At 29.5% G+C, this 15,967-nt stretch overlaps 1 protein-coding gene across 9 annotated transcripts in view; it reads right to left on the bottom strand.

Moving 5' to 3' along the window:
• LOC122514433 (tricalbin-3-like) overlaps positions 1–13,355 on the bottom strand; it is a 30,272-nt gene extending 16,917 nt beyond the window's left edge. For 4 of the 9 annotated variants that reach the window (XM_043631262.1, XM_043631260.1, XM_043631263.1 and 1 more), the window contains exons 1-2: positions 5,942–7,005; positions 2,279–2,460 (exon numbers count right to left, since the gene is read on the bottom strand). In XM_043631262.1, the coding sequence (XP_043487197.1) occupies positions 2,279–2,460; positions 5,942–6,002 (243 nt within the window). In that variant the 5' untranslated portion in view covers positions 6,003–7,005. Of the gene's footprint in view, positions 1–2,278; positions 2,461–2,565; positions 2,579–3,074; positions 3,319–5,941; positions 7,006–13,030 lie in introns of those variants that run through there. The other 5 variants (XM_043631258.1, XM_043631259.1, XM_043631264.1 and 2 more) reach the window with 5 other exon arrangements.
• Between the last annotated feature and the right edge of the window lie 2,612 nt (positions 13,356–15,967).

Here is a 15,967-nt window from a genome sequence, read left to right as displayed (position 1 = left end):
TTAAGATAAAATATTTATCCTTGAAAATGAAAAATTCCAAAATAAATTATATTTTATGTCTCTGGGGCTAGAAAAATTTGTTTAACAAATGCTGTAAAACGAATATATAAAAGTTTCTTATTTTTTTATTCGGGTATTTAGATTTTTGTTTTTTTCAAGCTCGAGCAAAAGAAATAAAAGTTAGTAGAAACGATCGTCGTTGATAACGAGTAAGCGCGTTTCTTCGACTTTACGCAATAGTAATTGAAGCTGTCCTGACAAGTACGCAACGTGTCATTAATTAGAAAGTCGAGCAATGTTTAAAGGGAACCTATGGGATCGTTAAAATAAACTACGTCTTCTTCGTGTGATACTTTACTTTAATAACCCTAATAACACGCTCCCTGCATGTTACTCTCTCCCCCCACCCCTCTCTCTTTCCCTTTTTATTTCTCTCTATCGTGCGACACGAATTACACGAACGATCGAAAAGAAATCCAGTGAGCGAAGTGATTTGATTTTTTTTTTGTCTGTTGCATAGAGAAAAATTTATAAAAAATTATATCGAACAAAGAAATACCGTGTTTCAAGGTACCAGCATTCCACGAAACTTTTTTAATTGTTTTCCACTATCTTCATCAAAATTCGCACTGAATTAGTTTCTTCTTTTTTTTTTTCTAACTACGAATGTTTGTGTTTTTTTTCTTTTCTTTCTTTTTTTTCTTTTGTTAGCCTAATATACAAGCTCTATTGTTAATTATTTTTATCACAAATATTCACAAAGCACACCTACGTTCGCCAATAGTCTTACTTGTACTGGCAAATCTATTTTTGAATTAACCTAAGCTCTTCTTACGCGGTACGAACATCTTGTCTGCATATCTTTCCGCAATAAATTTCAATATTATTTTCGTAAGATTGTTGTTTTCTCTTTCTTTTCTTAAATAATGCACACAACTTCCTTAAAGTGATGAAAATTATTCAACGACAAAATTTGTCAACCAATTGTATTCTAATTCTTACATTTATTATTATAACATATAATCAATAATAATAAAAATATAAAGTTTAGTAATAGAAGAGAAATTGTTTGCAGAAGAAAATGAAAAATGATGTTAGATAGTAGAAAAAAAAATAGAAGAAAAGGAAAAATATTATCGTCATAGAAATGGAAAAGTGATTCTTACTAACTCAGCGGATAAGGAAGAAGGTAAGTAAGAACCTAGTGATAAAAATCAGGTTTAAAGTCTCACGGGTGTCGTACCGGAAAGCATTGTCTCCGGTACTTCCCACACGGTGGAAGAATCATTTTCTCTCTTTCAACGTCCCGTAAAATGCAACTTTCCGACATCCAATCTATTTCGATCTGCATTCATTAATTTTAAGGCCGATGAACGTGCAACTAACGTTTACATATTTTCATTTATGTATTCACCAATCTATACAACTACCAATAGTCATTCACACGAACAAAAAAAAAACTGTTCAACAAATAATTTGAACGTATATATATAATAACAATAAAAAAGTGATAAAATAAAAAAAATTTGCCAAGTTTTACGAGCGTTAACGTAACCAAATTAAATCGACACTGAACTTTTATTTACGGTCGAAAAAATGTATTAACATTTTATTAATAAATAATCCAGTAATAAAAAAAGCTTATATCGCATTGTTAATCCATTACGGTTCTAATATCGTAACGCGATACGGTATTGTACTAAATTCTTAACGAGCGTTTCCTTATTACTTGGAATTCCATAAATATCTTAACACGTATCTTTAATATCTATTCTTTTTTTATTCGATAAAGATAAATTTCATTTATTAACATTTTATCAAGATCGTTTGAAAAGTTTCTTGCTACTCTAAGTTCTACATTAGACAATAATTTTGATTTCGTTAGTTTGTCAAATTATATTTGATTTATAAAGAAATGTAATCAAGAAAAGTGGATCGTATATCATACTCGCATCAGTAAAATAATAACGAATAAAAACGATTACTCGTGTAAAGGATATTAAGAATAAGTAACAAAAACAATTTCTAGGATGACCTAATTCATATAATAAAAATCAAATCAATGATATTCGATAATTTTATCTAACATTACGAGAACATCGTTAATTACAAATTGTTCTAGTTACTAACCTACTCAATATAAAGGGGTACGATTTTTTTTGCAATTATATTTGCAATGAAAATCTTATGATTTAATAATAATAATAATATTTTTTAATTTAATATTTAATAATAATAATATTTGATATTTTTTTTGTTCTGTTTCTATTTTATTTACCTGAGTTTTTTGTGCGATGGCCAATGCAAACTCTTCGTCGGGTGCCGGATCGTTGAGTGTCATATTGGCAGATCCTCCCGCAATACCACATGCAGATACACCGTTCAGGGATTTGTTCGAAGCTATTCCGGAAGCTGACGAAGTTTTGACAGGACTTCCGCCTCCAACGACTTCGCGCTTCCCTGAAAACAATAATAATGGATGGATGATGTTAATCGTGCTCAATCAATTATGTTACGAACGTCATGGAATATTCAACAAAGTTTATTTCATTTAAAATAACTTACGATTTGCATGATTCTAATCCGAATAAAATAGCACAGAAATATTGTATAAGTATTATTTATAAGTGCATTCATATTTTATTTGTTTAATTTATCAATTTAATGACGTATGTTACGTTTATTCAAATTTGTAGAATATATATTGATCTAATTAAATAAACAACTTATTTCACTTTGAAAATGAAATATAATAACCCAATAATGAAAAAATTCATTTATTGGGTGCAACGCAAAATCAGGTTTGATTAATCAAATTTAATGAAATGCAACATACGCCATTCTAGTCACTTTTAAAATTATATCTTAATTTTAATGAATTTTAATGTAATCAAACACTTAAATGTGATTAATAAAAGTAATATTTCCACGTGGAAAATCAAGGAAAAGCAATTTGCTTAGAAAAGAGAATGTTAAATCGATGAAAGCGTTTAATTAGAAAAATGTAAGAATTCAAGGACGAGAATAGGATGTTTGAACAATTAACGATGCAACCACGGTCATAATGAATTCACCCTCATTCCTTGGCAATGTCACGAAAGGTTTATTCGTTCGTTAAGACGATCAACTAAATTCCCGTGAAACCGTGTACTGTAATTTCGCGAAGAAAATCATTTCTAACTCGTGCTAACTTTTGATCTTAACTTTTTGATGTAACGATTAACCGAAAACTCAACACCAACATTTCAATCGATAATCAAAGATAGTAATAATCAGAACGATAAGAGAAGAAAAAGGTTTAACACTGTTTCCTGATAGACAACGATACTTCAAATGAAATGTCAGAAGATATCCATCGTAATGCGCTTACAAAGAGGAACAAAGAAAGATAATCGAGGACGTGGCCTTGACATTATAAAGACACCTTAGACTGAATTTATATCCTAACCCTTTCGCCTTTCATGATTTCTAATGATATTACGATCCCTTTTTTAATTAAATAATACGACAACAACAACAACAACAACAACAACAACGATAAAAAAAAAAATAATAATAATAAAAATATACGCGAAGTATAGGAAAAGAGAAATAAAAAGAAATAGGAAAAAATAAATTTATAGAAAAAGATATGATCAAGATTGTTCGTTCATACTTTAACATCATATACCGTTACTTTCGAGCATTCTATTTGATTATATATACATCTATGATGTATGTATGTATGTACATAAATGCATACCCATGTACTCACTATGCCTCATAACGATTCGAGCGTTATTAGGCAATTTAAAAATCATTGCTTATTATATTACGGTACTTTTCTCTCTATTCGTTTCTTTTTACTATGCATCTATGTATGTAGATCAAGATTAACAATAAAATTCTTATTTTTATGAAACATACTTCAATCTAAAATAACGTTTGCTGAGAATCGTAAGAATATTTAATATATAATATACATATTATAACTCTCGACAATCCAACTTGGCCCTAACATCGCGTGATGATAATCTTTTTTTCAAGCAGACCTATACTCATAGTAAATAACACTATACTATATTTTATATATCCTGCACATATACATACACACACACACACACATATATATATGTATGTATGTATGTATCGATCAAATGAGATACTAGATCGCGAATCGTCCGAGTTCGTTTCTCGTACACTAACAAGTTACTGTATAAGTTGTTACTATTACGTTTAGGTATCAACACTAATGAAAAAAAAGATAAAAGTAAGGTAATTTATCTATTTTTCTTTCTATTTCTTTATCTCTTCATTAAATCATACAAAAGGAAGATACATTACCTTCTAAAAGTTTGGAATTGAGTACCGATTTCCGTAAAAATTGAATACACCGATCAATTTTAAAACGATTTATATCAAATGTTAATAAATCGAATAATTTTTTAACAAATTTCAGCATCTTTCGATATTTCTATTGGTCTTGTATAGTTTTTATCCCCAATGTAAGGTAAATAGTTGAAACGAACTTTTTACTACAGTAACAAGTTACTGTATAAGTTATTACTATTACGTTTAGGTATCAACACTAATGAAAAAAAAAGATAAAAATAAGATAATTTATCTATTTTTCTTTCTATTTCTTTATCTCTTAATGAAATCATACAAAAAGAAGATATCTTCTAAACATTACCTTCTAGAAGTTTGGAATTGAGTGCCGATTTCTGTATAAATTGAATACACCGATCAATTTTAAGACGATTTATATCAAATGTTAATAGATTGAATAATTTTTTAACAGATTTCTGCATCTTCCGATATTTCTATTGGTATTGTATAGTTTTTATCCCCAATGTAAGGTAAATAGTTGAAACGAACTTTTTTATTGGGATATAGGTATCAACACTAATGAAAGAAAAGATAAAAATAAGGTAATTTATCTATTTCTCTTTCTATTTCTTTATCTCTCCATTAAATCATACAAAAAGAAGATACATTACCTTCTAAAAGTTTGGAATTGAGTACCGATTTCTGTATAAATTGAATACATCGATCAATTTTAAAACAGTTTATATCAAATGTTAATAAATTGAATAATTTTTTAACAGATTTCAGCATCTTCCGATATTTCTATTGGTATTGTATAGTTTTTATCCAAAATGTAAGGTAAATAGTTGAAACGAACTTTTTACTACAGTAACAAGTTACTGTATAAGTTATTACTATTACGTTCAGGTATCAACACTAATGAAAAAAAAGATAAAAATAAGGTAATTTATCTATTTCTCTTTCTATTTCTTTATCTCTCCATTAAATCATACAAAAAGAAGATACATTACCTTCAAAAAGTTTGGAATTGAGTGCCGATTTCCGTAAAAATTGAATACACCGATCAATTTTAAAACGATTTATATCAAATGTTAATAAATCGAATAATTTTTTAACAGATTTCATTATCTTCCGATATTTCTATTGGTCTTGTATAATTTTTATCCTCAATGTAAGGTAAATAATTGAAACGAACTTTCTTATTGGGATATATCTTACAAACTACTATAAGAAACACGGAGAAATATTATGTCAGGTCGTGGTTAAAAATAATAGACGAGTTTTAAAATAAATGGCAATTCGAAGAAAACTATTCATTCCTTGATAAAAATAGTATTAGAAAATATAAAACATAGTACTCTCGTATAAGTTTTTGTTGATAAATATATTTACCTTGGTTACTATAAAAAGGCATTGATTTTTTTTCATATAAATATCTTGCTTACTCTGAATTTACGTAGCGATTTCAAACTATGGACCGGTATTCGTATGTACATATGTGTATATATATATGTATGTATGTATATGTATGTATGTATATATGTATGTATACACGGAAGAATGATAATTACTGTAAAATCACTTTTATTCTTTGAAAGATTGTGTTCAGTGAACGATGCGTTCGCTGTTCTACCTTTTTTCAGGGATGCTCCTCGCTTGAGATGCCTCGCCATGAAGGTTGAAAGTAGTTGCATTATTTTCTTTTTTCCTTTTCTTTAGCAGCTAAACTTTTCCCGTTTCACCTGGTCACTCTCTCCGTATTTCTCGCCATAATCGTTATGAGGTTTATCGATCGGTAAACTTAAGAAACAGGTTACACCTTGAATATCGATCCTTCATTGTCGACACCTTTTTCTTTTTCCCCCCTTTTTTCTTTATCTTTCCTTTTTATTTTTCTCATACGAAAATATGCGTGCGTGCATATGTAGAACAACGGCTTTGTATAAGTCAATTTGAATAGAAAGCGTTCGATTATGGCAAAGAAAGTTTTGCACGACGTTTATCACGAAAGATTCTATAATTCTATAATCCTATAATCGTTTAGAAAGATATTAAAATCGATCGATGTAAGGCTGTTAACTTTATTAAATCGACATTACCCTCGAATATTATTTATAGTTATTGTTTTATGCGTGTAAAAATGCCACTTTCCTCGAGATTTTCTTTTGTATTAATATATTCAAAACTCTGCATCAATTAATAACGATTATTCGAACAATGAATACGCATGTTTTATGAATATGAAATGTTTTATGAATAATTAAATCGTATTTAAATGATACGTGCTAATTTTTATTTATACTTGTACTTGTGTTAGAAAACGTTATTTGCATTTACATATGTTACCAATGAATTATTTTATAAATCGTAGGAAACAATATTTATATAGAAAATTAATGACGGATTAAACGACTTTCGGGTTAATTATTTGATAAAAATAAATCCAAATTTAATAATCCTTCTCCTTGTTATTTGTAGAATTGAAAAAAAAGAAAACGTGGTTAAAGACTATCGTAAATTCGAGATGATCAAAATTAGACGAACGTTTCGATGCACGAGTTTGTTAATCAATGATTTTTTGGGGAACACGTGGTACCGATAAATTTGGCGGGAAATATTGGAAGTTCGCGTTAGGTACGAGTATGTATAGCACGTTCCTTCACGAAGGAGCCAGGATCAACTAACATAAGCTTTTTCTTTCCTAGCGTAAGAAGGAAGGATCTGTTGCGCGCTTGCGCAACCCTTCCTTTCCTGGAACATCAACCACTTCGATCTTTTGTATACGTACATTGAAAAATAAAACTTGTCGTGTCATAAACATACAATTTAAAATCCTTTATTTTAAAAAAGAAAAAAGAAAGACAAGAGAAATATACATATATAAGTAAATTAATCACTACCATAAGTTGATATTTTTAATATTAATTTTGTAAATATTGATATTTAATATCACATAAATTGTGATATTAATATTTTATATTTTATATTTTTATATAATATAATAATTTTATTATATATAATATAATATTTTCATATCCATTTCTTTAGTTCTTTATTTGAAGAAATAATATTTTATCTTTCCTTTCAAATTAAATTGAATAAAATACAATACGAATAAACAACATATATATATATAGTGTGGTATAGTATATAAATATAATAATCAATAAATATATTTATATAATTTATCTAATAAAATAAAATGTGTCCATTTATATAAGATTTATTATATGATATTCAATTAAACAGGATAAAAAAATCGAGATGACAGATTGTTAAAACCACCCACGACCTTCGTAATAAACCCACAAGAAAATTTCTTTTCAAAGTCATGTTTGTTTCACATACCATCGGCGATCGGTTTCATTCATCTCATTATCCTATTCGGTCGTATTCGCGGTCGACCTTTCGTAATTTAACAAGTTCCATGGTTATCGAAGCGTGGCTAACGCTCGACTACGATCCTAGCTGCGAACAGCAAGGTGTAACAACTACGGTGCCATTACTAGCCACGATTACACATTTTAAAATTCCAATGCGTTATACACGTTGTGTGCTATTATAGTATACCAAAAAGAAAAAGAAAAAAATATTCATAGAGTTACGGTGTCGGATACCTTTACCCTTGGCCGACCAATAAACCACCAAGCCACGCTTATTTTCACTTTGATTCTCTTAACGATTACTATATCTTCTAAACTTCCCAATATACTCTATTATTACATTCCCGATAAGTCATTTTCTAACATTTTTTTTCCATTTATAATAATACGAAATTATTTCTAATAATACGCGATTTCATATGTTTGATTAATATTTAATTGTAATAATTTGATTATTTGTTAAATGTATTATTAAATGTAAAATGTATTTATAATTTTAAAAAATAATTTTACACCATAAGAATTGCATTCCTGGGCAATCAAGAATTTTACAGGCGTTGATTTTACTTTCATAACGAATGATGATTATTTTTAGACAAAAAAAATGTGTTAGACGTATGATATTCTTCATTAAAAACAGTAAAAGGTACATTGCACACTTTTTTACCGATAAATGAAGAAATTGGATATGCTTTTATTAAAACTGTATCAACATCTGAAAAAAGTTCAAAAATAAAAGCATTTTAATTATAAAGATTATACGTTTAATTTAATTATGATTGAGCAAAAAATATGCACGTCGTGAAAACCATATATTTTGTGTAATAAACTCTGATCTTTCAGAAAAAAAAGTGGAATTCGAAGTACCTTGCGTCGCACATCGAAAAAAATCAATTTTTATACTTTAATTGGATTTTAAAGCGTCTTCTGATGTGTTTATGATAAAATGAATATTTTCATTCAAAAGCTGAGAATTTTTCCCACAAGATACGATTTTCCGTGGATTTTAATGAAAAAGTTGTCCTCATCGGAAAAATTAATAAAAAAGTGAAAACAAATTTTTTTTCAAAATTTCAAAAAATCATAACTTATCCCTTGAATAAAATGTAAGAAAAAAAATATTACCTATATCTTCATCGTGTCGTGCCAACATCATCCCATATGTACAATATGTACGATCCCCGTCCATGCGATTATTCGCAACGGTAAATAATTTGATAAACGACCTGCCGAGAGAAGGATGAAAATATGCAGATTTCACACTTGATATTTTTCTTAGACCGTTATCATCGTAACTCTAACGATTAAATTTATAATACATTTTAAAAAGGTTTGAAATCGATACACATAAATATAATACAAAAAACAAAAGCAAAAACAAAAACAAAAAGAAAAGAAGAAGATATTTTGATATCAACGCTATAAAAATTGAGAACAATATATTTTATATCAATATTGGAATACTCACAACTTATCATAGTTATTAACAAACTTGCTTGACACTTCGATCGATTATTAATTATACTAATGGCTTAGAAATAGAAGATTACAATCCTCCTATCGGGACTTAAACATATTGTAAATGAAATCTGAAGTATGTATATCTATGTTCTCTTGAATAACAAGTAGCAACAGCAGTAGAACGGACTTGAGTTCATTGTTAAATCGATATTAAGTACGGGAGTGCAGAAACTCTGACGATAATTTATCAAGACCCTGCGTATACACCATACATGCACGCGCTTTAGACGCCGTGTACCGTTCGATATACCGCATCCTGTCGTACGATGAACCGTTCTTCGATTATTATTTAATTATAATTAACCAAAACAAAAAAAAGAAAAAGAAAAATAAATATCTAATCCCAAAAAAATACGTCATACGTTGTAAATATTTATTTATTAAATTATTGTGACAATGAGAACTAAATGCAAAAATATTGGAAAAATTAATTTTATAATTTGTCTCTTACATATTTAATATTATTTATATTATCAAATAAATCATTAAACAAATTTGTATTATTTTTTGACTTACAATTAGGCCACTATAGTAATTACACCGGCACATTTATAAGAAAAATATGTGATACACTATTATTTTCAATCAGATAATTGAGTAATAATATGATTGTGATAATAATATGAATTTATAATAAAAATTGATGAGAAACAAAAGATACGGAAACGTTTCAAGTTTCTTTTCACGAAACGATAAAATGAAATATAATTGAAAATAAAAGAAAAAGAAACATTTTCCTAGAATTAGATGAAAGAGAATGATGACAGTTAATTTTATAATAAAATTATCCGAGAAAGTTATGTTATTTCGTATTTTCGTGCAAAATACAATGAAAAGGATAATTCAAAAAATATTCCTAACAAAAGGAAGAAAAAAAAAGGAGAAATAATATAAAAAAGATGACAGTTAGTTAATAAAATTATCCGATTTGCGAAAGATTTTTCGAGTTTTCGGTGGAATAAAAAACGAAACGAATAAATAAATAAATAAATAAATAAATAAAAAGAGAATGATGACAATTAATCCTATAATAAAATTATCCGAGAAAGACATGTAGAAAATACAATAAAAAGGATAATTCAAAAAATGTTCCTAACAAAAGGAAGAAAAAAAAAGGAGAAATAATATAAAAAAGTGACAGTTAGTTAATAAAATTATCCGATTTGCGAAAGATTTTTCGAGTTTTCGGTGGAATACAAAACGAAACGAATAAATAAATAAATAAATAAATAAAAAGAGACATATATTCGTGAGATGAGCGATGTGGTAATGGACTGGAGCCGTTCGGTCGGTCACATTGCTTACGAGCTACTACCAGTTTGTCGTTGTCGACCTCTCCCTTTCTCTCTCTCTCTCTTTTTCTCCCTTACTCACTAACTCTTTTATTTCTTTCACCAAGCCAACATCTGTCTTACGCGGCATGCCCTACTACGTTCATACTTGCAGCACAAACTGCCACGAACGTTCTCCAGTACGCATAACGACCCGTAGAAGAAGAAGAAGAACGAAGACGAAGACGAAGACGAAGAAAAAGAAAAAGAAAAAGAAAAGAAGTGAAATAAGAGGAGGAAGAGAAGGAAGAAGAGGAGGAGGAGGAGGAGGAGGAGGAAGAGGGAAGGAAGAAGATCGACTTTATGGTGCAAGGTGCACGCTCTTCCCGCCTCGGGAATTTCAGAGAAATTCTTCAAGGAAAAAGTCCCAACCTCTCAGCGTTGCACCGCGAGTTACTTGTGATCGTCCAAGAACAACTGAAAGAAAGCTGAAACTCTGACATAGAAAGAAAGAGAAAGAGAGAAAGAGAGAGAGAGATTCAACATACTTCAAAACTAAACTCGAATTGTTTGACCTAACTATGTGAACACATTTTCTATACCACTTTCACGTATGCAGGTAAACAAATTCGTTGGCTGCTTATATACTCAAATGAAAGCCGCGTTTGTACTTATCTAATATAATATCTCGAATTTTTCTCACAGATACATATATCGTAATCTTTGATGTATTTTAAACGCGAATGAGAATCAGAAATATGTTCATTTTTTCTTATATGTTATCTCAATAAAATTCGATTTTATTTAAATATTATCGAATGTAAGAGAAAAATTGAATCTAAACAAAAAAATCTTTAAAAATATCTTAAGATCATCGAATATATTATATTATATTATATATTATATTAATGTTATATATTATATATATTTTTAACGTACATATCTCAATTAAAAATAAAAAAAAATCATACGATTGTTAACGAATAAAAAGATATAGAAATATCGATATAACAAACATAATGAATATGTAAATATTGCAGAAAAATTTCACACGAATGTATCCGAATACTGTTCGTATGTCAGAAATATCGGTGAAAGGATATTTGTTAGAAATAAATGATATAAATATGCAAGCGATGTCGTTAAATTCCTTGAACTCCTCCCTCGCACGTGCCTAGGAGTTTGACTAAAACGTTAAGAGTATTTAAATATACTAACGTACCATGAGAAAAGGTATTCTCATGTATTCTCGTGAATAATGCTGTATCTGTCTTCTTCTATTTCTCTCTCTCTCTCTCTATGTTTTCCCAAATGCAAGACTAGGGGGATATGTATATGGTAAAAAAAAAGAAAGTAATGTGGAGTGAAGAGAAAAAGATAGTTTGGAGTCCGGAACGTTAGTAAACCTTTCGAGAACCTGTTTCCGCTTTTGTCGAAAGAATCGACAGCCTTCGGACAGCTTCCTATTCTATTCTCATTTACATATTTACACTGTGAGTTCGTTTCGAAAAAGGGGAGTTGATGAAACTCCTCTTTTTTTTCTTCTTCTTCTTTTTCTCCTCTTCTGTGTTTATTTTATTTTTTATTTTTTTTATTTTAATTTTTATTCGTGCGTCGCTAAATTAACGGGATTTAAACTTGAGTCATTTCAATGTAAAATCTAATTACTTCGAAGTAATATTAGATCGTGAAAATAAAAATTAAAAAGAAAGAGAAACATATTGATCGTCAGTATCGACGAGTTCAACGAGTATTTATTATTAAACCGCACACGTGTGTACATGCGTATAGTAGACCTATTTTTCAGGCATGCATCGTAACGTTTCATCGATATCACAATCCTCATCGTTTTGCAATAATAGGATAGATATTTGTAGAAAAAAACATTGACAAAAATAATAATCTCGAAAGAATACTAAAACTTGGAAAAGAAAATATTCTTCATCGTACTCTCTCGTTAAAAGAAAAAAAGAAAAAGAAAGCTCATTTTTCGTCTCATTCAATCATAGGACTTCTGAAACGTACGTTTGATATTTATCGATTCAAATTATTTGAATTCTTGAGATATTTCAATGAATTTAAACAAAACAAAACTTATTAAAAAATACAAGAACACAAAATAATACAAAATCTTGTAGAAGTTGACTACGAGAGATGCGTATTATGGTCGATCGTAAAACTACGGAATTCCTCTTGAGATCCGACTTTCTAACTCTCATCTTTGTCAATCTCTCGATCAAATGGTCTAAAATGTTCGATAAATTGACAATAAATCATCGCTTACGTTACATAGGTATTATTCGAATTTCAAATCTTTCCCGATGATCTAAAAAATCATTTCTATGAAAAGATTGTGAACAAAAAAAATCACCCACAAAGATTCAAACAACACGGAGGCACAGCGAGGAGGCAAGCAGGCAGACAGACAGACAGACAGACAAATGCAGGCAAACGTACGAAAATATACAGAAAACTTTCGGAATACACGGATAAATATATTAGTAAATAATAAAATGAATGAATCTCTCTGCGCTGGCGCAAACCTACCTCGTGTTTTCTTACGTCTTCATGTTTCTCTTGGTATATATATACGCGTTTGTTGTGTGTGTGTGTGCGTGCGTGTCCGACGTTTGCGCTGAGCGCCGATTTTGAATTTCCACAATGGTCACATCTCCACGTTCGTGATTGTCCTTCGGATTGGTTGGAAATATTACACGACACTTCTCTCTCTCTCTCTCTCTATTTCTCTCTCTTTCTATCTCTGATTATATTTTTAAAAATATATATATGAAATGTAATAGATAGAGAAATTAAGTTAGAGCAAAAAATAACGAGCGAGCTCAGAAAACGCGGCCGTTCTTGGCCACGAGCACGGCAACACTGACCTGCCACTACCGAGAGAGAGGAAAGAGAACCGACTAACTGAACTTCTCCTCTCCAGACCGTTCCCTTCTTTGTCTTCTTCTTCTTCTTCTTCTTCTTCTTCTTCTTCTACTTCTCTACTTCTTTTGCCTCTTCTTCTTCTTCTTCTATCTCTTTTTTTGGTTCTTCCACTTCTTCCGGTTCTTCCTCTTCTTTCACTTCTTTTTATTTTTTCATCTTCAATTTTCTTTTCCTTCTTCTACAACTTATTTTTATTTCTTCTTCTTCAATTTTGTTTCCCTTCTTCTTCTTCAATTTTCTTCTTCTTCTTCTTCTTCTTCTTCTACTTCTATGAAGTTGTTGTAGTTTTTCAAATCGTTTCTTCTACCTTTCCACGTGTCTTCTTCTTATACACACTTACTTCTTCTTCTTTTCTTTATCACCACTGACAAACACACACGTACACAAACCAACCCTGATTAAGTAGTTTCCTTCATATCTATCACTATAGTTGCTATCTCTTTTGTATTATCTTTAACTTTCTCGCTACCTGCGATATGATAACACTTGTCTCACAAGAATCTTTTAACTCATTGTCAATCTAATATTATTTCAAAAATAAAAATTTAAATGATTTCAATTTCAATTTGTATCCGATTGTTCTTTAGAACATGTCTAAATAATTTTTTTAAATATTCATAACATTTATTTGCTTGGTCAATAAATATTTTTTATTTGAAAACGTTTGACATTTTACATATAAATAAATTACATTTTTAATATTTTTCTAATATCTTCTATATAAATAAATACCAATATTTGTTAAATAAATAATTTCGAAATTGCTCATTGACTAATCTAATAATAATCTATAAATAATATCTATTTAATTACAATTAAATACTAATGAAAAAGAAAAAAGTAAGAAAAATTTCACAAATCGTAATAAACTTTCCAAACGTTCTAATACAACATTCAAAGTACACATGTGAAAGTACTCGAAGGCTGTTGAGTCTTAGAATTATTTACTTCTAATCACGAGATATTTAAAGACCAGTTTTTTTCTTTGTATTTATTATTAGTTTATACTACTAGCATTAAAGAAACGTTCCATGAATACACATGATGCTCTACTAAAGAGGAAGTATTCTCTCTCTCTCTATTTATCTTTCTTTTTTTTTTCTTACTGCAAAAGGGTTGATGAAGTTACGGAAATACTTTCAGAAGCCATAAAAATTAAGAGAATATGAAACGCGTGAGGGACATAGATATATTTTCCACACACGCGTTTATATTTCCCGTATCAAATAAAAAAAATAAAAAACAACACATTAAATCAAACAAATTTGAGAGCAATTAATTGACGTATTAAAATCAATTGATTTTCCTACTAAAAATGATTTTTCTCGTAAGAAATAAATTGTATCTTGAATTATTCACTGACAAACGATAGAACGAGTCGAAATAAAATGAATCATCAACGCGATTTCGTGTTACCCCTAAATTCATAGAACTAAAATCATATAACATAAAAAAATGGATGCACGACAGCACAGCATTGAACTCACCATTGGCGTGTTATTATTTGAAACTAAAGAATAAATGTCGATATTGTAAGTTAAAAACTATAGGATAACCAAGGACACGTTAACGTCACACGTTAGTTGGGGTTTTCAAGTCTCTTTGAGTAATCCCATGGAAAAAGGCATAGTGTTCTTGTTCCATGGGGAACGTATTGTTGCCATCGTCAGCTGCACCGCTTTAAACGAGCACGAACGTTCGTTCGTTCGAACGAAGCTAACATGCACGCACTCACAGGGGGAACGGGGGTTGCCTTGTACTGTGTAGAAGAAACAGGAAAGGGGAGGAAAGAAAGAAAGAGAAAAAGAGAGATAAATAATAAGAGCGAGAGAGAAAAAGGGATAGAGAGAGTGAGATAGAATAAAAGAAAAAGAGGGTTTCTACTCCCCATTGTCCCTAGTGTGTCTGCATACTAGTTTCACTCGACGATAATTGCTACCATAAATTGACTATCAACGAACATAAATGTCCTTCCTTAATTATCGCCATCTTAATAAGGAACAAACGTTCTTTCTAAATTACACGAGATTGCATTCAAGTTAAAAAGTTTTATTTACGGTTTTAATCGTTCGCGAGTTTGTTGATGACCAATCTAAATAGTAATCGGTCCTTCTTGCTAATATAAGTTGTAGTTATTTAAAGAAAAATTATACCATTTTCTAATTTCTAGCCAGCAAGACATTTTATCCGACAATTTTTAAGTTTAAAAATAGTTTAGAAATATAATTGAGTAATTAAGATAAGTATTAATTTGTTAAAAATTGATTTAAATGTTAAATATCTAGATTTGTGACCGAGGGGGTTTGTAATTGCTTTGTTGAATTCTAACTTGTCTTATATTGTAAAATCTTAGAATGCACTTGCAATAAATGCAAGAATATATTCTTTTTTACATTTAATAATTTATTCTTATTATTATCATTTGATTATTTTTACTTATTAATCATTTAATATAAAAAGAAAATAGGAATTTATATGAAATATGAAATAAAATAGAATAAAGACGTTTTGTTGAATTCTAACGTGTCTTTCGATTAAAAA

The sequence above is a fragment of the Polistes fuscatus genome, unplaced genomic scaffold (assembly GCF_010416935.1).
Source record: "Polistes fuscatus isolate 324 unplaced genomic scaffold, CU_Pfus_HIC Scaffold15, whole genome shotgun sequence".
Taxonomy (NCBI): domain Eukaryota; kingdom Metazoa; phylum Arthropoda; class Insecta; order Hymenoptera; family Vespidae; genus Polistes; species Polistes fuscatus.
The sequence above is the reverse complement of the archived record's forward strand: the minus strand, read 5'-3'. Positions and strand labels throughout refer to the sequence as shown.